This window comes from Motacilla alba, chromosome 2, assembly GCF_015832195.1.
Source record: "Motacilla alba alba isolate MOTALB_02 chromosome 2, Motacilla_alba_V1.0_pri, whole genome shotgun sequence".
In the NCBI taxonomy this organism is placed as follows: Eukaryota; Metazoa; Chordata; class Aves; order Passeriformes; family Motacillidae; genus Motacilla; species Motacilla alba.
This window is the reverse complement of record NC_052017.1, coordinates 151081610-151103018: the sequence shown is the minus strand read 5'-3', so window position 1 is coordinate 151103018 and position 21409 is coordinate 151081610. Positions and strand designations below refer to the sequence as shown.

At 58.9% G+C, this 21409-nt stretch overlaps 1 protein-coding gene across 1 annotated transcript in view; it reads right to left on the bottom strand.

Annotated features, from left to right (window-relative positions):
• Positions 1–21409, bottom strand: part of CPSF1 (cleavage and polyadenylation specific factor 1) — a 62667-nt gene that overhangs the window by 20608 nt on the left and 20650 nt on the right. Inside the window, exons 13-21 of the mRNA XM_038126944.1 lie at positions 20765–20800; positions 18510–18545; positions 18173–18379; positions 16228–16317; positions 13596–13769; positions 10853–11005; positions 7420–7536; positions 5318–5408; positions 3570–3654 (exon numbers count right to left, since the gene is read on the bottom strand). Coding sequence (XP_037982872.1) covers positions 3570–3654; positions 5318–5408; positions 7420–7536; positions 10853–11005; positions 13596–13769; positions 16228–16317; positions 18173–18379; positions 18510–18545; positions 20765–20800 — 989 coding nt within the window. The remainder of the gene's footprint in view (positions 1–3569; positions 3655–5317; positions 5409–7419; positions 7537–10852; positions 11006–13595; positions 13770–16227; positions 16318–18172; positions 18380–18509; positions 18546–20764; positions 20801–21409) is intronic.

Genomic DNA, 21409 nt, shown 5'->3' with positions numbered 1-21409 from the left:
CAGGTGACGTGTGCCTGCTCCTCCAGGGCCATCCTGGCACAGGTGGGCACAGGTGAGACCAGGTGAGGACAGGTGGGCACAGGTGAGACCAGGTGAATCAGGTGAGATCAGGTGGGCACAGATGAGACCAGGTGGGCACAGGTGGGCATAGGTGAGACATGGGGGGGTTGGGGGCAGCCCAGGTGGGGCTCAGGTGATGCCCCAGGGGTCTCAGGTCACTCCCTGCAGGTGACGTGTGCCCACTCCTCTAGCGTGATCCTGGCACAGGTGGGCACAGGTGAGACCAGGTGGGCACAGGTGAGACCAGGTGGGCACAGGTAGGCACAGGTGAGGACAGGTGAGACCAGGTGACACCAGGTAGGTGAGACCAGGTGGGCACAGGTGGGGTCAGGGTGGGGTCAGGGGGGCACCCCAGGGGTCTCAGGTCACCCCCTGCAGGTGACGTGCGCCCGCTCCTCCAGGGCTATCTTGGCACAGGTGGGCACAGGTGAGACCAGGTGGGCACAGGTGGGCATAGGTGAGACATGGGGGGGTTGGGGGCAGCCCAGGTGGGGCTCAGGTGATGCCCCAGGGGGCTCAGGTCACCCCCTGCAGGTGACGTGTGCCTGCTCCTCCAGGGCCATCCTGGCACAGGTGGGCACAGGTGAGACCAGGTGGGCACAGGTGAGACCAGGGTGGGGTCAGGTGGGCACATGTGAGACCAGGTGAATCAGGTGAGACCAGGTGGGCACAGGTGAGACCAGGTGGGCACAGGTAGGCACAGGTGAGGACAGGTGAGACCAGGTGAGACCAAGTAGGCACAGGTGAGACCAGGTGGGCACAGGTGGGGTCAAGGTGGGGTCAGGGGGGCACCCCAGGGGTCTCAGGTCACCCCCTGCAGGTGACGTGCACCTGCTCCTCCAGAGCCATGCTGGCACAGGTGGGCACAGGTGAGACCAGGTGGGCACAGGTGGGCATAGGTGAGACATGGGGGGGTTGGGGGCAGCCCAGGTGGGGCTCAGGTGATGCCCCAGGGGTCTCAGGTCACCCCCTGCAGGTGACGTGTGCCTGCTCCTCCAGGGCCATCCTGGCACAGGTGGGCACAGGTGAGACCAGGTGGGCACAGGTGAGACCAGGTGGGCACAGGTGGGGTCAAGGGGGGGTCAGGGGGGCACCCCAGGGGTCTCAGGTCACCCCCTGCAGGTGACGTGCACCTGCTCCTCCAGCGCGATCCTGGCACAGGTGGGCACAGGTGAGACCAGGTGAGCACAGGTGAGCTCAGGTGAGCTCAGGTGAGCTCAGGTGGGGTCAGGGGACACCCCAAAGATCTCCCCAAGGACATGAAGCCCACGCAGGTGATGGGTTCTGACCCCCCCAGGGCCATTCTGGGGCTCCAGGTGAGCTCAGGTGGGCACAGGTGGGTTGAGGGGTTGGGATTTGGGGTTCCTGATGGGATTTTTGGGGTTCCTGATGGAGATTTTGGGGTCCCACCTGGTGTTGGGGATGGCCTCCCAGCTGAGCTGGGTCTGTGGGGTTCCTGATGGGATTTTTGGGGTTCCCAGGAGGATTTTTGGGGTTCCTGATGGAGTTTTTGGGGTTTCACAGGGAAATTTTGGGGTTCCTGATGGGATTTTTGGGGTTCCCAAGGATATTTTGGGGTTCCCAGGGACATTTTGGGGTTCCCAAGGACATTTTGGGGTTCCCCAGGATATTTTGGGGTTCCCAGGGACATTTTGGGGTTCCCAAGGATATTTTGGGGTTCCTGATGGGATTCTTGGGGCTCCTGATGGTATTTTTGGGGCTCCTGATGGGATTTGGGGTTCTTGATGGGATTTTTGGGGTTCCCAATGATATTTTGGGATTCCCAGGGACATTTTGGGGTTCCCAAGGATATTTTGGGGTTCCTGATGGGATACTTGGGTCTCCTGATGGTATTTTTGGGGCTCCTGATGGGGTTTTTGGGGTTCCTAGAGGGGTATGGAGGATATTTTGGGATCCCACCTGGTGTTGGGGATGGCCTCCCAGCTGAGCTGGGTCTGTGCGGTTCCTGATTGGATTTCTGGGGTTCCCAGGAGGATTTTCGGGGTTCCTGATGGAGTTTTTGGGGTTTCACAGGGAAATTTTGGGGTTCCTGATGGGATTTTTGGGGTTCCTGCTGGGATTTTTGGGGTTCCCAAGGATATTTTGGGGTTCCCAGGGACATTTTGGGGTTCCCAAGGACATTTTGGGGTTCCCAAGGATATTTTGGGGCTCCTGATGGTATTTTTGGGGCTCCTGATGGGATTTTTGGGGTTCCTGCTGGGATTTTTGGGGTTCCTAGAGGGGTATGGAGGATATTTTGGGGTCCCACCTGGTGTTGGGGATGGCCTCCCAGCTGAGCTGGGTCTGTGGGGTTCCTGCTGGAATTTTTGGGGTTCCTGCTGGGATTTTTGGGGTTCCTGATGGAGATTTTGGGGTCCCACGTGGTGTTGGGGATGGCCTCCCAGCTGAAGTTTTTGGGGTTCCTGATGGAGATTTTGGGGTTCCTAGAGGGGTATGGAGGAGATTTTGGGATCCCACCTGGTGTTGGGGATGGCCTCCCAGCTGAGCTGGGTCTGTGCGGTTCCTGATGGGATTTCTGGGGTTCCCAGGAGGATTTTCGGGGTTCCTGATGGAGTTTTTGGGGTTTCACAGGGAAATTTTGGGGTTCCTGATGGGATTTTTGGTGTTCCCAAGGATATTTTGGGGTTCCCAGAGACATTTTGGGGTTCCCAAGGACATTTTGGGGTTCCCAAGGATATTTTGGGGTTCCCAGGGACATTTTGGGGTTCCCAAGGATATTTTGGGGTTCCTGATGGGATACTTGGGTCTCCTGATGGTATTTTTGGGGTTCCTGATGGAGATTTTGGGGTTCCTAGAGGGGTATGGAGGATATTTTGGGGTCCCACCTGGTGTTGGGGATGGCCTCCCAGCTGAGCTGGGTCTGTGCGGTTCCTGATTGGATTTCTGGGGTTCCCAGGAGGATTTTCGGGGTTCCTGATGTAGTTTTTGGGGTTTCACAGGGAAATTTTGGGGTTCCTGATGGGATTTTTGGGGTTCCCAAGGATATTTTGGGGTTCCCAGAGACATTTTGGGGTTCCCAAGGATATTTTGGGGTTCCCAAGGACATTTTGGGGTTCCCAAGGATATTTTGGGGTTCCTGATGGGATACTTGGGGCTCCTGATGGTATTTTTGGGGCTCCTGATGGGATTTTTGGGGTTCCTAGAGGAGTATGGAGGATATTTTGGGGTCCCACCTGGTGTTGGGGATGGCCTCCCAGCTGAGCTGGGTCTTTGGGGCTCCTGATGGAGTTTTTGGGGTTCCTGATGGAGATTTTGGGGTTCCTAAAGGGGTATGGAGGAGATTTTGGGGTCCCACCAGGTGTTGGGGATGGCATCACTGTGGGGGTTTGGGATTTGGGGTTCCTGATGGGGTTTTTGGGGTTCCTGATGGAGATTTTGGGGTCCCACCTGGTGTTGGGGATGGCCTCCCAGCTGAGCTGGGTCTTTGGGGTTCCTGATGGGGTTTTTGGGGTTCCTGACGGGGTATTTAGGATATTTTGGGGTCCCACCTGGTGTTGGGGATGGCCTCCCAGCTGACGGGCGAGATGAGCTGGATGCTGAAGGCCTCCTGCTGCGGGGGCACGTAGCGCTCGTCTGGGGACAGCGGAGGGGACAGCGCGTCAGGGGGGACAGCGGGGACACTGGGACACTGGGGACACTGGGGACACTGGGGACACTGGGACACCGGGGACACTGGGACACTGGGACACTGGGATTGGGGACACTGGGACACTGGGACACTGGGGACACTGGGGACACTGGGACTGGGACACTGGGGACACTGGGGACACTGGGACAATGGGACAATGGGGACACTGGGATTGGGACACTGGGATTGGGGACACTGGGATTGGGGACACTGGGGACACTGGGACTGGGGACTTTGGGGACACTGGGGACACTGGGACACTGGGGACACTGGGATTGGGGACACTGGGGACAGAGGACATTGGGATTGGGGACACTGGGGACACTGGGGACACTGGGACACTGGGACAGGGACATGGGGGACACTGGGACAGGGGACATTGGGGACACTGGGGACACTGGGGACACTGGGACACTGGGGACACTGGGACACTGGGGACACTGGGACTGGGACACTGGGGACACTGGGGGGACACAGAGGGATTTGGGGGTGTCCCCAGGTGTCACCGGGGATGTCCCAAGGTGTCTCCAAGCTGTCCTGAGGTGTCCCCGGCTGTGTCCCATGTGCCCCCAGGTGTACCCGGCTCTATGCCAGGTGTGATCAGGTGTGTCCCAGGTGTCCCCAGGTGTGCCCATGTTCCCCCAGGTGTCCCCAGGTGTGTCCAGGTGCGGCCCAGGTATGTCCAGCTGTCCCCAGGTGCCCCCAGGTGTATCCCAAGTGTCCCCAGGTGCCCCCAGGTGTCCCCCAGGTCTATCCCAGGTGCCTCTAGGTGTGCCCAGGTGTGTCCCCAGGTGTGCCCAGCTTCCCCCAGGTTCCCCCAGGTGTACCCAGGTGCCTCCAGGTGCATCTCAGATGTCCCCAGGTGTATCCCAGGTGCACCCAGGTGCCCCCAGATGTGCCAAGGTGTGCCCAGGTGTGTCTCAGGTGTATCCCAGGTGTCCCCAGGTGTGCCCAGGTGTCCCCAGGTGTATCTCAGGTGTATCTCAGGTTTATCCCAGGTGTGCCCAGGTGTCCCCAGGTGTCCTCAGGTGCCCCCAGGTGTATCTCAGGTTTATCCCAGGTGCCCCCAGGTGTATCTCAGGTGTATCCCAAGTGTCCCCAGGTGTGCCCAGGTGTGCCCGGTGCATCTCAGGTGTCCCCAGGTGCCCCCAGGTGTATCCCAGGTGTCCCCAGGTGCCCCCAGGTGTATCCCAGGTGCCCCCAGGTGCATCCCAGGTGTGCCCAGGTGCATCCCAGGTGTGCCCAGGTGTCCCCAGGTGTATCTCAGGTGTGCCCAGGTGTGCCCAGGTGTATCCCAGGTGTGCCCAGGTGTGTCTCAGATGTATCCCAGGTGTCCCCAGGTGCCCCCAGGTGCCCCCAGGTGTCCTCAGGTACCCCCAGGTGTATCTCAGGTGTATCCCAGGTGCCCCCAGGTGTATCCCAGGTGCCCCCAGGTGTGCCCAGGTGCCCCCAGGTGCCCCCAGGTGTATCTCAGGTTTATCCCAGGTGTCCCCAGGTGTGCCCAGGTGCCCCCAGGTGTATCTCAGGTGTATCCCAGGTGTATCCCAGGTGTCCCCAGGTGTGCCCAGGTGCCCCCAGGTGTGCCCAGGTGCCCCCAGGTGTGCCCACCTCTCTCGATGCTCTCGAACTCCTTCTCCTCTCCCGTCATGCGCGGGATGCGCGTGCAGGGGTGGGGGGAGCTGGTGGCCACCGCGTACACCTGGGGGGGGGGACACGTCTGAGACCCCCCCCCGGACCCTCCAAAATCCCCCGGGACCCCCCCGGACACCCCAAAATCTCCTGGGACCCCCAACATTCCCTGGGACTCCCCAAAATCCCCTGGGACTGCCCTGGGCACCCTAAAATGTCCCGGAACCCCCCAGGACCCCCAAAATCTCCCGGGACACCCCAAAATCCCCTGAGGCCTCCCAGGACCCCAAAAATCCCCTGGGACCCCCCAAAATCCCCTGTGTACACATGGTGGGGGGGACACGTCTGAGACTCCCCCCAGGACACCCCCAAATCCCCCAGGACCCCCCCCCAGATATCCCAAAATCCCCCGGACACCTCAAAAACCCCCAGGACCCCCCAAAATCCCCCGGACACCTCAAAAACCCCCAGGACCCCCCAAAATACCCTGTGTGCCCATGGTGGGGGGGGACACGTCTGAGTCCCCCCCAGGACACCCCCAAATCCCCCGGGACCCCCCAAAATCCCCCAGGACGCCCCAGATATCCCAAAATCCCCCGGGACCCCCCCCAGGACACCCCAAAATTCCCCGGGACCCCCATGGGCACCCCAAATCCCCCAGGACCCTCCAGGACCCCCCAAAATCTCCTGGGACCCCCCAACATTACCTGGGCCACCCCCCAGGAACCCCAAAATCCCCTGAGACCACCCAGGACACCCCAAATCCCCCTCCCCCCAGGGACTTGTGGACACCTGTGTACACCAGGTGAGCACTGGGCGTGTCCCAGGTGTGCCCAGGTGAGTCCTGGGCATGTCCCAGGTGTGCCCAGGTGAGCCCTGGGTATGTCCAGGTGTGCCCAGGTGTGCCCAGATGAGTCCTGGGTGTGCCCAGGTCTGCCCCCGTGAATCCTGGATGTGGCCCAGGTGTGCCCAGGTGAGTCCAGGTGTGCCCAGGTGAACCCTGGGTGTGTCCAGGTGTGCCCAGGTGTGTTTTGGGTGTGTCCAGGTGTGTTTTGGGTGTGCCCAGGTGTTGCTAGGGGTGTCCCAGGTGTGCCCAGGTGAGTCCTGGCTGTGTCCAGATGTGCTCAGGTGAGTCCTGGGCATGTCCCAGGTGTGACCAGGTGTGACCAGGTGTGCCCAGGTGAGTCCTGGGCATGTCCCAGGTGTGCCCAGGTGAGCCCTGGGTGTGTCCAGGTGTGCTTTGGGTGTGTCCAGGTGAGCCCTGGGTGTGCCCAGGTGTTGCTAGGGGTGTCCCAGGTGTGCCCCCGTGAATCCTGGATGTGGCCCAGGTGTGCCAAGGTGTGTTTTGGGTGTGCCCAGGTATGCCCAGGTGTGTTTTGGGTGTGCCCAGGTGTGTCCAGGTGTATTGTGGCCATGCCCAGGTGTACTGTAGCTGTGCCCAGGTGTACTGTAGCTGTGCCCAGGTGTATTGTGGCCGTGCCCAGGTGTGCCCAGGTGCATTGTGGGTGTGCCCAGGTGTACTGTAGCTGTGCCCAGGTGCATTGTGGCCGTGCCCAGGTGTATTGTGGCCGTGCCCAGGTGTGCCCAGGTGCATTGTGGGTGTGCCCAGGTGTACTGTAGCTGTGCCCAGGTGCATTGTGGCCGTGCCCAGGTGTATTGTGGCCGTGCCCAGGTGTGCCCAGGTGCATTGTGGGTGTGCCCAGGTGTACTGTAGCTGTGCCCAGGTGCATTGTGGGTGTGCCCAGGTGTACTGTAGCTGTGCCCAGGTGCATTGTGGCCGTGCCCAGGTGTATTGTGGCCGTGCCCAGGTGTGCCCAGGTGCATTGTGGGTGTGCCCAGGTGTGCCCAGGTGTATTGTGGCCATGCCCAGGTGTGCCCAGGTGTGCCCAGGTGCATTGTGGCTGTGCCCAGGTGTACTGTAGCTGTGCCCAGGTGTGCCCAGGTGTATTGTGGGTGTGCCCAGATGTGCCCAGGTGCATTGTGGCTGTGCCCAGGTGTACTGTAGCTGTGCCCAGGTGCATTGTGGCCGTGCCCAGGTGTACGGTAGCTGTGCCCAGGTGTGCCCAGGTGTGCCCGCCCACCTTGGACTCCACGTGGTAGGCGACGTAGTGGGCGGTGCAGCGCAGGGGGATCTTCCGCACGGGCCAGGGCGCGTCGTAGGACAGGTACGCGGGGAGCACGCTGATCCTCAGCTCACCCTGAACACCCCAAAACACCCCAAAACACCCCAAAACGGCTCAGGTGTGCCACAGGACAGGTACGCGGGGAGCACGCTGATCCGCAGCTCACCCTGAACACCCCAAAACACCCCAAAACACCCCAAAATGGCTCAGGTGTGCCACAGGACAGGTACGCGGGGAGCACGCTGATCCTCAGCTCACCCTGGAACACCCCAAAATATCCCAAAACACCCCAAAGTGACCCCAAAATGGCTCAGGTGTGCCACAGGACAGGTATGGGGGAGCACGCTGATCCGCAGCTCACCCTGGAACACCCCAAAACACCCCAAAACACCCCAAAACGGCTCAGGTGTGCCACAGGACAGGTACAGGGGAGGACGCTGATCCTCAGCTCACCCTGGAACACCCCAAAACACCCCAAAGTGACCCCAAAATGGCTCAGGTGTGCCACAGGACAGGTACAGGGGAGGACGCTGATCCGCAGCTCACCCTGGAACACCCCAAAACACCCCAAAGTGACCCCAAAATGGCTCAGGTGTGCCACAGGACAGGTACGCGGGGAGCACGCTGATCCGCAGCTCACCCTGGACACCCCAAAACACCCCAAAACACCCCAAAACGGCTCAGGTGTGCCACAGGACAGGTACAGGGGAGCACGCTGATCCTCAGCTCACCCTGGACACCCCAAAACACCCCAAAACACCCCAAAACGGCTCAGGTGTGTCACAGGACAGGTACGCGGGGAGCACGCTGATCCGCAGCTCACCCTGAACACCCCAAAATATCCCAGAGTGACCCCAAAATATCCCAAAATCACCCCAAAATATCCCAAAACACCCCAAAGTGACCCCAAAGTGGCTCAGGTGTGCCACAGGACAGGTACAGGGGAGCACGCTGATCCGCAGCTCACCCTGAACACCCCAAAACACCCCAAAACACCCCAAAACGGCTCAGGTGTGCCACAGGACAGGTACAGGGGAGCACGCTGATCCTCAGCTCACCCTGGACACCCCAAAACACCCCAAAATATCCCAAAGTGACCCCAAAACGGCTCAGGTGTGCCACAGGACAGGTACGCGGGGAGCACGCTGATCCGCAGCTCACCCTGGACACCCCAAAACACCCCAAAATATCCCAAAGTGACCCCAAAACGGCTCAGGTGTGCCACAGGACAGGTACAGGGGAGCACGCTGATCCGCAGCTCACCCTGGAACACCCCAAAACACCCCAAAACGGCTCAGGTGTGTCACAGGACAGGTACAGGGGAGCACGCTGATCTTCAGCTCACCCTGGAACACCCCAAAACACCCCAAAACACCCCAAAGTGACCCCAAAACGGCTCAGGTGTGTCACAGGACAGGTACAGGGGAGCACGCTGATCCGCAGCTCACCCTGAACACCCCAAAATATCCCAAAACACCCCAAAACGGCTCAGGTGTGCCACAGGACAGGTACAGGGGAGCACGCTGATCCGCAGCTCACCCTGGAACACCCCAAAACACCCCAAAACACCCCAAAATGGCTCAGGTGTGCCACAGGACAGGTACGGGGGAGCACGCTGATCCGCAGCTCACCCTGGAACACCCCAAAACACCCCAAAACACCCCAAAACGGCTCAGGTGTGTCACAGGACAGGTACAGGGGAGCACGCTGATCCGCAGCTCACCCTGAACACCCCAAAACACCCCAAAACGGCTCAGGTGTGCCACAGGACAGGTACAGGGGAGCACGCTGATCCGCAGCTCACCCTGAACACCCCAAAACACCCCAAAACACCCCAAAACGGCTCAGGTGTGCCACAGGACAGGTATGGGGGAGCACGCTGATCTTCAGCTCACCCTGGAACACCCCAAAACACCCCAAAACACCCCAAAACACCCCAGAGTGACCCCAAAACGGCTCAGGTGTGCCACAGGACAGGTACAGGGGAGCACGCTGATCCGCAGGTCACCCTGAACACCCCAAAATACCCCGAAGTGACCCCAAAATATCCCAAAATCACCCCAAAATATCCCAAAACACCCCAAAGTGACCCCAAAGTGGCTCAGGTGTGCCACAGGACAGGTACAGGGGAGCACGCTGATCCGCAGCTCACCCTGAACACCCCAAAACACCCGAAAACACCCCAAAGTGACCCCAAAATATCCCAAAACACCCCAAAATGGCTCAGGTGTGCCACAGGACAGGTACAGGGGAGCACGCTGATCCGCAGCTCACCCTGGACACCCCAAAACACCCGAAAACACCCCAAAGTGACCCCAAAATATCCCAAAACACCCCAAAATGGCTCAGGTGTGCCACAGGACAGGTACGCGGGGAGCACGCTGATCCGCAGCTCACCCTGAACACCCCAAAATATCCCAGAGTGACCCCAAAATATCCCAAAATCACCCCAAAATATCCCAAAGTGACCCCAAAACGGCTCAGGTGTGTCACAGGACAGGTACAGGGGAGCACGCTGATCCGCAGCTCACCCTGGAACACCCCAAAACACCCCAAAACACCCCAAAGTGACCCCAAAACACCCCAAAACACCCCAAAACGGCTCAGGTGTGCCACAGGACAGGTACAGGGGAGCACGCTGATCCGCAGCTCACCCTGGAACACCCCAAAACACCCCAAAACACCCCAAAACACCCCAGAGTAACCCCAAAAAAGTTCTGGCACCCCCCCCAACCCCCTGATCCTTTAATCACCCTAAACCACCCCAGAATTACCCCAAAAAGGGTCAGGGCCCTCTCCAGGTGTGCCCAGGTGCCCCCACAGGTGTGCCCCAGGTCTATCCCAGGTGTGTCCCCAGCTGTCCCCAGGTGTGCCCAGGTGTATCTCAGGTTTATCCCAGGTGTGCCCAGGTGTGCCCGGCGCCTCACCTGGCGGTCGAAGTACAGGCAGCCCTTGGGGCAGTTCAGACCCTCCCCCAGGTGTGCCCAGGTGCCCCCAGGTGTGCTCAGATGCCCCCCAGGTGTGCCCAGGTGTGCCCAGGTGTGCCCGGCACCTCACCTGGCGGTTGAAGTACAGGAAGCCCTTGGGGCAGCTCAAACCCTCCCCCAGGTGTGCCAGGTGTGCCCAGGTGTGCCCGGTGTGCCAGGTGTGCTCAGGTGCACCCCTAGGTGTGCTCAGATGCCCCCCCAGGTGTGCCCAGATGCCCCCCCAGGTGTGCCCAGGTGCACCCCCAGGTGTGCCCAGGTGTGCCAGGTGTGCCCGGTGCCTCACCTGGCGGTTGAAGTACAGGAAGCCCTTGGGGCAGTTCAGACCCTCCCCCAGGTGTGCTCAGACCCTCCCCCAGGTGTGCCAGGTGCCCCCAGGTGTGCCAGGTGTGCCCAGGTGTGCTCACCTGGCGGTTGAAGTAGAGGAAGCCCTTGGGGCAGTTGACGTTGTGGAAAGGTGCGAAGGACTCCACGGGGCCGTCGATGCCCATGGGGTGCAGGCGCAGCGCCCCCCGGCCCGTCAGCAGCACCCAGTGCGGGGAGGGGCCGCAGATGAACACCTGCACAGGTGAGGGACAGGTGACACACCTGGGGACAGCTGGGAATGGGGACAGGGACACCCAGAGACCCCCAGGAACGGGGACAGGGACACCCAGCGCCCCCCGGCCCGTCAGCAGCACCCAGTGCGGGGAGGGGCCGCAGATGAACACCTGGACAGGTGAGGGACAGGTGAGGGACAGGTGAGACACCTGGGGACAGCTGGGGACACCTGGGAACGGGGACAGGGACCCCCAGGAATGGGACACCCAGAGCCCCCCGGCCCGTCAGCAGCACCCAGTGTGGGGAGGGGCCGCAGATGAACACCTGCGCAGGTGAGGGACAGGTGACACACCTGGGGACAGGTGACAGAGACACCCAGAGACCCCCAGGAATGGGGACAGGGACACCCAGCACCCCCCGGCCCGTCAGCAGCACCCAGTGCGGGGAGGGGCCGCAGATGAACACCTGCACAGGTGAGGGACAGGTGAGACACCTGGGGATACCTGGGGACACCTGGGGACAGAGACAGGGACCCCCAGAGCCCCCCGGCCCGTCAGCAGCACCCAGTGCGGGGAGGGGCCGCAGATGAACACCTGCGCAGGTGAGGGACAGGTGAGGGACACCTGGGGACACCTGGGAATGGGGACAGGGACACCCAGAGACCCCCAGGAACGGGGACAGGGACACCCAGCGCCCCCCAGCCCGTCAGCAGCACCCAGTGCGGGGAGGGGCCGCAGATGAACACCTGGACAGGTGAGGGACAGGTGAGAGACAGGTGAGACACCTGGGGACACCTGGGAATGGGGACACGGACACCCAGAGACCCCCAGGAACGGGGACAGGGACACCCAGCGCCCCCCAGCCCGTCAGCAGCACCCAGTGCAGGGAGGGGCCGCAGATGAACACCTGGACAGGTGACAGGTGAGGGACACCTGGAGACCCCCAGGAATGGGGACAGGGACACCCAGCGCCCCCCGGCCCGTCAGCAGCACCCAGTGCGGGGAGGGGCCGCAGGTGAACACCTGCGCAGGTGAGGGACAGGTGAGACACCTGGGGACAGCTGGGAACGGGGACAGGGACACCCAGAGACCCCCTGGGCTGCACCCAGTGCGGGGAGGGGCCGCAGATGAACACCTGGACAGGTGAGGGACAGGTGAGACACCTGGGGACACCTGGGGACACCTGGGAATGGGGACAGGGACCCCCAGAAACCCCCAGGAATGGGGACAGGGACACCCAGGGACCCCCTGAGCAGCACCCAGTGTGGGGAGGGGCTGCAGGTGAACACCTGGACAGGTGAGGGACAGGTGAGGGACAGGTGAGACACCTGGTCACACCTGGGGACAGCTGGGAATGGAGATAGGGACACCAAGAGACCCCTGGGAATGGGGACAGGGACACCCAGGGATGGGGACAGCAACACCCAGGGACCCCCTAAACAGCACCCAGTGCGGGGAGGGGCCGCAGGTGAACACCTGCGCAGGTGAGGGACAGGAGAGGGACAGGTAAGTGACACCTGGTCACACCTGGGGACAGCTGAGGACAGCTGGAGACAGCTGGAAATGGGGACAGGGCCATCCAGGGACCCCCTGACCAGCACCCGGGGCGAGGAGGGGCCGCAGGTGAACACCTGCACAGGTGAGGGACAGGTGGGAGGGGGGAGAGATTTGGGGTCCCTCCCTGGGGGTCCCTCCCCATAGATTTGGGGTCCCTGGTGGGTTTTGGGGTCCCATCCTCCAGATTTGGGGCCCCAGCCCCCAGATTTGGGGTCCCGGGTGGTTTTTGGGGTCCCTGATGTGTTTTGGGGTCCCTGGAGGGTTTGGGGGTCCCCCCGGGCCGTTTTTGGGGTGCCTCACTCCCGAGCAGCCGCAGATGTCGTGGAAGGGGCATATTTGGGGTCCCACCCCCCAGATTCAGGGTCCCTGGAGGGTTTTGGGGTCCCTGATGGATTTTGGGGTTCCTGGAGGGTTTTGGGGTCCCACCCTCCAGATTTGGGGTCCCTGGAGGGTTTTGGGGTCCCTGGAGGGTTTTGGGGTGCCCCCGGGCCGTTTTTGGGGTGCCTCACCCCTGAGCAGCTGCAGATGTCGTGGAAGGGGTGGATTTGGGATCCCTGGCAGTTTTGGGGTCCCACCCCATAGATCTGGGGTCCCTGCTGGATCTTGGGGTCCAACTCCCCAGATTTGGGGTCCCTGCTGGATTTTGGGGTCTCATCCCATAAATTTGGGGTCCCGGGTGGTTTTTGGGGTCCCTGCTGGGTTTTGGGGTCCCTGTCAGTTTTGGGGTGCCCCCCAGGCCGTTTTTGGGGTGCCTCACCCCTGAGCAGCCGCAGATGTCGTGGGAGGGGCAGATTTGGGGTCCCACCCCCCAAATTCAGGGTCCCTGGTGGATTTTGGGGTCCCTGGTGGGTTTTGGGGTCCCTGGCAGTTTTGGGGTCCCTGGCAGTTTTGGGGTCCCCCCCGGGCCGTTTTTGGGGCGCCTCACCCCCGAGTAGCCGTAGATGTCGTGGAGGGGGCAGATTTGGGGTCCCTGGTGGGTTTTGGGGTCCCTGGCAGTTTTGGGGTCCCTGGAGGGTTTTGGGGTGCCCCCCGGGCCGTTTTTGGGGCGCCTCACCCCCGAGTAGCCGTAGATGTCGTGGAAGGGGCGGAAGCGCGCCACGCGGCCCCGGGGCCCCCCCGGCTCCTCGGGGGTCCCGCCCGGAGCCCCCCCGGGAGCCGCCCCCGGCCCCTCCGGCTTCTTCCGCGACGGCTTCGGCTTCTTCTCCCGGAAATTGATCCCGTGGGGCACCTGGGGGGTGGGAACGGGGGGGTCTGGGGTGTGAGACCCCCCCCAAAAAATCCTCCCCAAAATATCCCCAAAAAGTCCTCCCTAAATTCTCCCCAAAAATTCCCTCAAATCCTCCCCCAAACCCCCCAAAAGTCCTCCAAAATCCCCCGGGAGGCCCCCAAAAAATCCTCCCCAAATCCCCCTGGAGCCCCCAAAAAATCCCCCAAAAATCTCCCCGGAGCCCCCAAAAAATCCCCCCAAAACCCCCCCGGAGCACCCCAAAAAATCCTCCCCAAAACTCTCTGCCAATACCTCAAGAAATCCTACCCAAAAATGCACCCCAAATCCCAAAATCCTCTCGAAATCCCCCAAAAAATCCTCCCCAAATCCCCCCCAAAATCCTGCCCAGATCCCCCCAAAATCCTCCCCAAAGCCTCCCAAATCCCCCTGGAGACCCCCAAATCCCCCCAAAATCACCCTGAAGATGCCCAAATCCCCCCAAATCACACTGGAGACGCCCAAAAAATCCTCCCAAAATCTCCCTGGAGACCCCAAAAAATCCTCCCAAAATCCCCCCCGGAGCCAGGAAAAAATCCTCCCAAAAATCTCCCTGGAGACTCCCAAAAAATCCTCCCCAAATGCCCCCGGAGGGCCCCAAAGGTCCCTCCCAAATCCCCCTGGAGACCCCCAAAAATCCCCCTGGAGACCCCCAAAAAATCCTCCCCAAAATCCCCCTGGAGACCCCCAAAAATCCTCCCCAAAATCCATCTGGAGGGATCCAAAATCCCCCAGGAAACCCCCAAAAAATCCCCCCAAATCCCCCTGGAGACCCCCAAAAATCCCCCCAAAATCCCCCCCGGAGCCCCGAAAAAATACCCCAAAAATCTCCCCGGAGCCCCCAAAAAATCCCCCCAAAATCCCCCAGGAGACCCCCAAAAATTCCTCTCACAATCCCCCGGAGGCCCCAAAAAATGCTCCCAAAATCTCCCTGGAGCCCCCCAAATTCCCCCCAAAATCCCCCTGGAGACCCCCAAAAATCCTCCCCAAAATCCATCTGGAGGGATCCAAAATCCCCCAGGAAACCCCCAAAAAATCCCCCCAAATCCCCCTGGAGACCCCCAAAAATCCCCCCAAAATCCCCCCCGGAGCCCCGAAAAAATACCCCAAAAATCTCCCCGGAGCCCCCAAAAAATCCCCCCAAAATCCCCCCAGGAGACCCCCAAAAATTCCTCTCACAATCCCCCGGAGGCCCCAAAAAATGCTCCCAAAATCTCCCTGGAGCCCCCCAAATTCCCCCCAAAATCCCCCTGGAGCCTCCAAAAAATCCTCCCAAAATCCCCCTGGAGACCCCCAAAAAATCCCCCCAAAATCCCCCTGGAGACCCCCAAAAATCCCCCGGAGCCCCTAAAAAAATCCTCCCCAAATCACCCTGGAGGCCCCCAAAAATTCCCCCCAAATCCCCCTGGAGATCCCAAAAATCCCCCCAAAATCCCCCTGGAGACCCCCAAAAAATCCCCCCAAAATCCCCCTGGAGACCGCAAAAATCCCCCAAATCCCCCTGGAGACCCCCAAAAATCCCCCAAAAATCTCCCCGAAGCCCCCCAAAAAATCCCCCCAAAATCCCCCTGGAGACCCCCAAAAATCCTCCCAAATCCCCCTGGAGACCCCAAAAATTCCCCCCAAATCCCCCTGGAGACCCCAAAAAAATCCCCCCAAAATCCCCCTGGAGACCCCCAAAAATCCCCCAAAAATCTCCCTGGAGACCCCCAAAAAATCCCCCAAAATCCCCCTGGAGACCCCCAAAAATTCCCCCCAAAACCCCCCTGGAGATCCCCCAAAAATTCCTCCCAAAATCCCCTGGAGCCCCCAAAAAATCCTCCCAAAATCCCCGTAGAGATGCCCAAAATCCCCCCCAAATCTCCCTGGAGACCCCAAAAAATACTCCTGGAGACCCCCCAAAAATCCCCCAAAAATCTCCCTGGAGCCCCCAAAGAATCCCCCCAAAACACACTGGAGACCCCCAAAAAATCCTCCCAAAATCCCCCTGGATACCCCCAAGAAATGCCCCCAAAATCCCCCTGGAGACCCCCAAAAATCCTCCCCAAAATCCATCTGGAGGGATCCAAAATCCCCCAGGAAACCCCCAAAAAATCCTCCCAAAATCCCTGAGGAGAGCCCCAAAAATCCTCCCAAAATCCCCTGGAGACCCCCAAAAAATCCCCCCAAAATCCCCCTGGAGACCCCCAAAAATCCCCCAAAAATCTCCCTGGAGCCCCCCAAAAATCCCCCAAAAATCTCCCTGGAGCCCCCCAAAAAATCCCCCCAAAGTCCCTCAAATTCCCCCACATCTCACCCAAATCCAAGAGCTCCCCAAATCCCCCCAGAGCCCCAAAAATGCCCCCGGGGACCCCAAAAATGCCCCCGGAGACCCCAAAAATGCCCCCGGGGACCCCAAAATCCCCCCCAGATTTGCTCTCACCTTGCGGAAGCGAACCTTGAGGTTGCTCTGGCCCAGCTGGGAGTCGTGGGCAAAGGCCTCGTAGAGGAGCAGCTCCTGCTCCACGTGCACCTGGAACCCCAAAAATACACCTGGGAACCCCAAAATACACCTGGGAACCCCAAAATACACCCGGGAACCCCAGAAATGCACCTGGGAGCCCCAAAACTCCATCCCAGAACCCCAAACCCCTCGTACAGGAGCAGCTCCTGCTCCACGTGCACCTGGGAACCCCAAAAATACACCTCGGAACCCCAAAGTACACCTGGGAACCCCAAAATACACCTGGGAACCCCAAAATACACCTGGGAACCCCAGAAATCCATCCCAGAATACGAAAAATACACCTGGGAACCCCAAAAATACAACTGGGAACCCCAAAACTCCATCCCAGAGCCCCAAAACTCCATCCCAGAACCCCAAACCCCTCGTACAGGAGCAGCTCCTGCTCCACGTGCACCTGGGAACCCCAAAAACGGTCAGGGGACCCCAAAATACACCTGGGAACCCCAAAAATACACCTGGGAACCCCAAAATACACCTGGGAACCCCAGAAATGCAACTGGGAACCCCAAAACTCCATCCAGAGCCCCAAAACTCCATCCCAGAACCCCAAACCCCTCGTACAGGAGCAGCTCCTGCTCCACATGCACCTGGAACCCCAAAAACGGTCAGGGGACCCCAAAATACACCTGGGATCCCAAAAATCCCTCTGGAATTCCCAATTCGAACTGCCATCCCAGTTCCCCCCAGTGCCATCCCAGTGCTCCCAGTGCCATCCCAGTGCCATCCCAGTCCATCCCAGTGCTCCCAGTGCCCATCCCAGTGCTCCCAGTGCCATCCCAGTTCCCCCCAGTGCCATCCCAGTGCCATCCCAGTGCCATCCCAGTGCCATCCCAGTGCTCCCAGTGCCATCCCAGTGCCATCCCAGTTCCCCCCAGTGCCATCCCAGTGTTCCCAGTGCCATCCCAGTGCTCCCAGTGCCATCCCAGTGCCATCCCAGTTCCCCCCAGTGCCATCCCAGTGCCATCCCAGTGCTCCCAGTGCTCCCAGTGCCATCCCAGTGCTCCCAGTCCATCCCAGTGCTCCCAGTATCCCCAGTACCAGCAGGAAGGGGCGGCTGTGGGCGCGGCCCAGCCCCACCAGCAGCAGCTCCCTGACGTGGGGCAGTTCCCAGTGCCATCCCAGTGCTCCCAGTGCCATCCCAGTGCCATCCCAGTGCCATCCCAGTGCCATCCCAGTGCTCCCAGTCCATCCCAGTATCCCCAGTACCAGCAGGAAGGGGCGGCTGTGGGCGCGGCCCAGCCCCACCAGCAGCAGCTCCCTGACGTGGGGCAGCTCCCAGTGCCATCCCAGTGCTCCCAGTGCTCCCAGTGCCATCCCAGTGCCATCCCAGTGCCATCCCAGTGCTCCCAGTGCCATCCCAGCGCCATCCCAGTGCCATCCCAGTGCTCCCAGTGCTCCCAGTGCCATCCCAGTGCCATCCCAGTGCCATCCCAGTGCTCCCAGTGCCATCCCAGTGCCATCCCAGTGCTCCCAGTGCCATCCCAGTGCCATCCCAGTGCCATCCCAGTGCTCCCAGTGCTCCCAGTTGGGCAGTACCAGCAGGAAGGGGCGGCTGTGGGCGCGGCCCAGCCCCACCAGCAGCAGCTCCCTGACGTGGGGCAGCTCCCAGTGCCATCCCAGTGCCATCCCAGTGCCATCCCAGTGCCATCCCAGTGCCATCCCAGTGCTCCCAGTGCTCCCAGTATCCCCAGTACCAGCAGGAAGGGGCGGCTGTGGGCGCGGCCCAGCCCCACCAGCAGCAGCTCCCTGACGTGGGGCAGCTCCCAGTGCCATCCCAGTGCTCCCAGTGCCATCCCAGTGCCATCCCAGTGCCATCCCAGTGCCATCCCAGTGCTCCCAGTGCTCCCAGTATCCCCAGTACCAGCAGGAAGGGGCGGCTGTGGGCGCGGCCCAGCCCCACCAGCAGCAGCTCCCTGACGTGGGGCAGCTCCCTCTCGCCCCTCTCGTCCTTGCGGGGCTCGGCCGGGGGCTGCCCGAAGGAGGAATCCACCAGCACCCGCTGCCCCACCGGGAAGTTCTTCACCAGGAACACCAGGCGCCACTCGGGAACCTGGTAGATCTTGCGAAAAACGGGAAAAATGGGAAAAATGGGGAAAAATGGGAATTATGGGGGGAAAATGGGAATTATTGTGAGAAAAAGAGGGTATTCTGATGGGAAAATGGGAGTTTTGATGGGAAAACAAGAGGAAGTTCTTCACCAGGAACACCAGGCGCCACTCGGGAACCTGGGAGATCTGGGGGGAAACGGGAAAAATGGGAATTATGGGAATTATGGGGGAAAAAATATGGGAATTACGGGGGGAAAATGGGAATTATGGGTGGAAAATGGGGATTATGGGGGAAAAATGGGAAATATGGGGGAAAAATGGGAATTGGGAGAGGAAAACAAGGGGAAGTTCTGCTCCAGGAACAGCAGGAGCCACTCGGGAACCTGGGAGATCTGGGGGGAAACAGGAAAAAATGGGAAAGAAATGGGAATTATTGGAATTGTGGGGGGGGAAAATATGGGAATTATGGGGGAAAAAATGGGAATTAGGGGGGGAATTATGGAGGGAAATGGGAATTATGGGGGGAAAAATGGGAATTATGGGGGGAAAATGGGAATTATGGGAGAAAAATGGGAATTATTCTGGTAAAAATGGGAATTATGGGGGAAAAATGGGAATTGGGAGAGCAAAAGAACGGGAAGTTCTGCATTGGGAGCAACAGGAGCCACTCGGGAACCTGGGAGATCTGGGGGGAAACGGGAAAAAAATGGGAAAGAAATGGGAATTATTGTGGGAAAAATGGGAATTATGGGGGGAAGAATGGGAATTATGGGAGAAAAATGGGAATTATGGGGGAAACAATGGGAATTATGGGGGAATAAATGGGAAATATGGGGGGATAAAATGGGAATTATGGGGGAAAACAAGGGGAAGTTCTTCACCAGGAACACCAGGCGACACTCGGGAACCTAGGAGATCTGGGGAAAAATGGGAAAAATGGGAATTATGGGGGAAAAATGGGTATTCTGATGGGACAATGGGAACTGGGAAAGGAAAACAAGGGGAAGTTCTGCTCCAGGAACAGCAGGAGCCACTCGGGAACCTGGGAGATCTGGGGGGAAACCGGAAAAGTGGGAATTATGGGAATTGTGGGGGGGAAAATATGGGAATTATGGGGGAAAATGGGAAATATGGGGGGATAAATGGGAGTTTTGATGGGAAAACAATGGGAAGTTCTGCATTGGGAGCACCAGGAGCCACTCGGGAACCTGGGAGAGCTGGGGGGAAATGGGAAAAAATGGGAATTATGGGAATTGTGGGAATTGTGGGGGGAAAAATGGGAATTATGGGGGAAAAATGGGAATTATGGGGGAATAAATGGGAATTATGGGGGAATAAAATGGGAAATATGGGGGAAAAATGGGAAATATGGGGGAATAAAATGGGAATTGGGAGAGGAAAAGAACGGGAAGTTCTGCACCAAGAACAGCAGGAGCCACTCGGGAACCTGGGAGATCTGGGGGGAAACGGGAAAAATGGGAATTATGGGAATGGTGAGGGGGAAAATATGGGAATTGTGGGGGGAAAATGGGAATTATGGGAGAAAAATGGGAATTATTCTGGTAAAAATGGGAAATATGGGGGAAAAATGGGAATTGGGAGAGCAAAAGAACGGGAAGTTCTGCATTGGGAGCAACAGGAGCCACTCGGGAACCTGGGAGATCTGGGGAAAAACGGGAAAAAAATGGGAATTATGGGAATTGTGGGGGGTAAATATGGGAATTATGGGGGGAAAATGGGAAATATGGGGGGATAAATGGGAGTTTTGATGGGAAAACAATGGGAAGTTCTGCATTGGGAGCACCAGGAGCCACTCGGGAACCTGGGAGAGCTGGGGGGAATAACGGGAAAAATGGGAATTATGGGAATTGTGGGGGAAAAATGGGAATTATGGGGGAAAAATGGGAATTATGGGAGAAAAATGGGAATTATTCTGGTAAAAATGGGAATTATGGGGGGAAAATGGGAATTGGGAGAGGAAAACAAGGGGAAGTTCTGCTCCAGGAACAGCAGGAGCCACTCGGGAACCTGAGAGATCTGGGGGGAAAAACGGGAAAAAAATGGGAAAGAAATGGGAATTATTGTGGGAAAAATGGGAATTATGGGGGGAAGAATGGGAAATATGGGGGGAAATGGGAATTATGGGGGAATAAAATGGGAAATATGGGGGAATAAAATGGGAATTGGGAGAGGAAAAGAACGGGAAGTTCTGCACCAAGAACAGCAGGAGCCACTCGGGAACCTGGGAGATCTGGGGGGAAAAACGGGAAAAATGAAAAAAAAAAAGGGAATTATGGAGAAAAATGGGAATTATGGGGGAAACAATGGGAATTATGGGGGAATAAATGGGAAATATGGGGGGATAAAATGGGAATTATGGGGGAAAACAACAGGAAGTTCTTCACCAGGAACATCAGGCGCCACTCGGGAACCTGGGAGATCTGGGGAAAAATGGGAAAAATGGGAATTATGGGGGAAAAATGGGTATTCTGATGGGAAAATGGGAACTGGGAAAGGAAAACAAGGGGAAGTTCTGCTCCAGGAACAGCAGGAGCCACTCGGGAACCTGGTAGAGCTGGGGGGAAACGGGAAAAGTGGGAATTATGGGAATTGTGGGGGGGAAAATATGGGAATTATGGGGGGAAAATGGGAAATATGGGGGGATAAATGGGAGTTTTGATGGGAAAACAATGGGAAGTTCTGCATTGGGAGCACCAGGAGCCACTCGGGAACCTGGGAGAGCTGGGGGGAAAAACGGGAAAAATGGGAATTATGGGAATTGTGGGGGGGAAAATATGGGAATTATGGGGGAATAAATGGGAATTATGCGGGAAAAATGGGAAATATGGGGGAAAAATTGGGAATAATGGGGGGGAAATAGGAATTTTGATGGGAAAACAATGGGAAGTTCTGCATTGGGAGCACCAGGCACCACTCGGGAACCTGGTAGATCTGGGGGGAAACGGGAAAAAAATGGGAAAAAAAAGGGAATTATGGGAATTGTGGGGGAAAATGGGAAATATGGGTGAGAAAAAGTGGGTATTCTGATG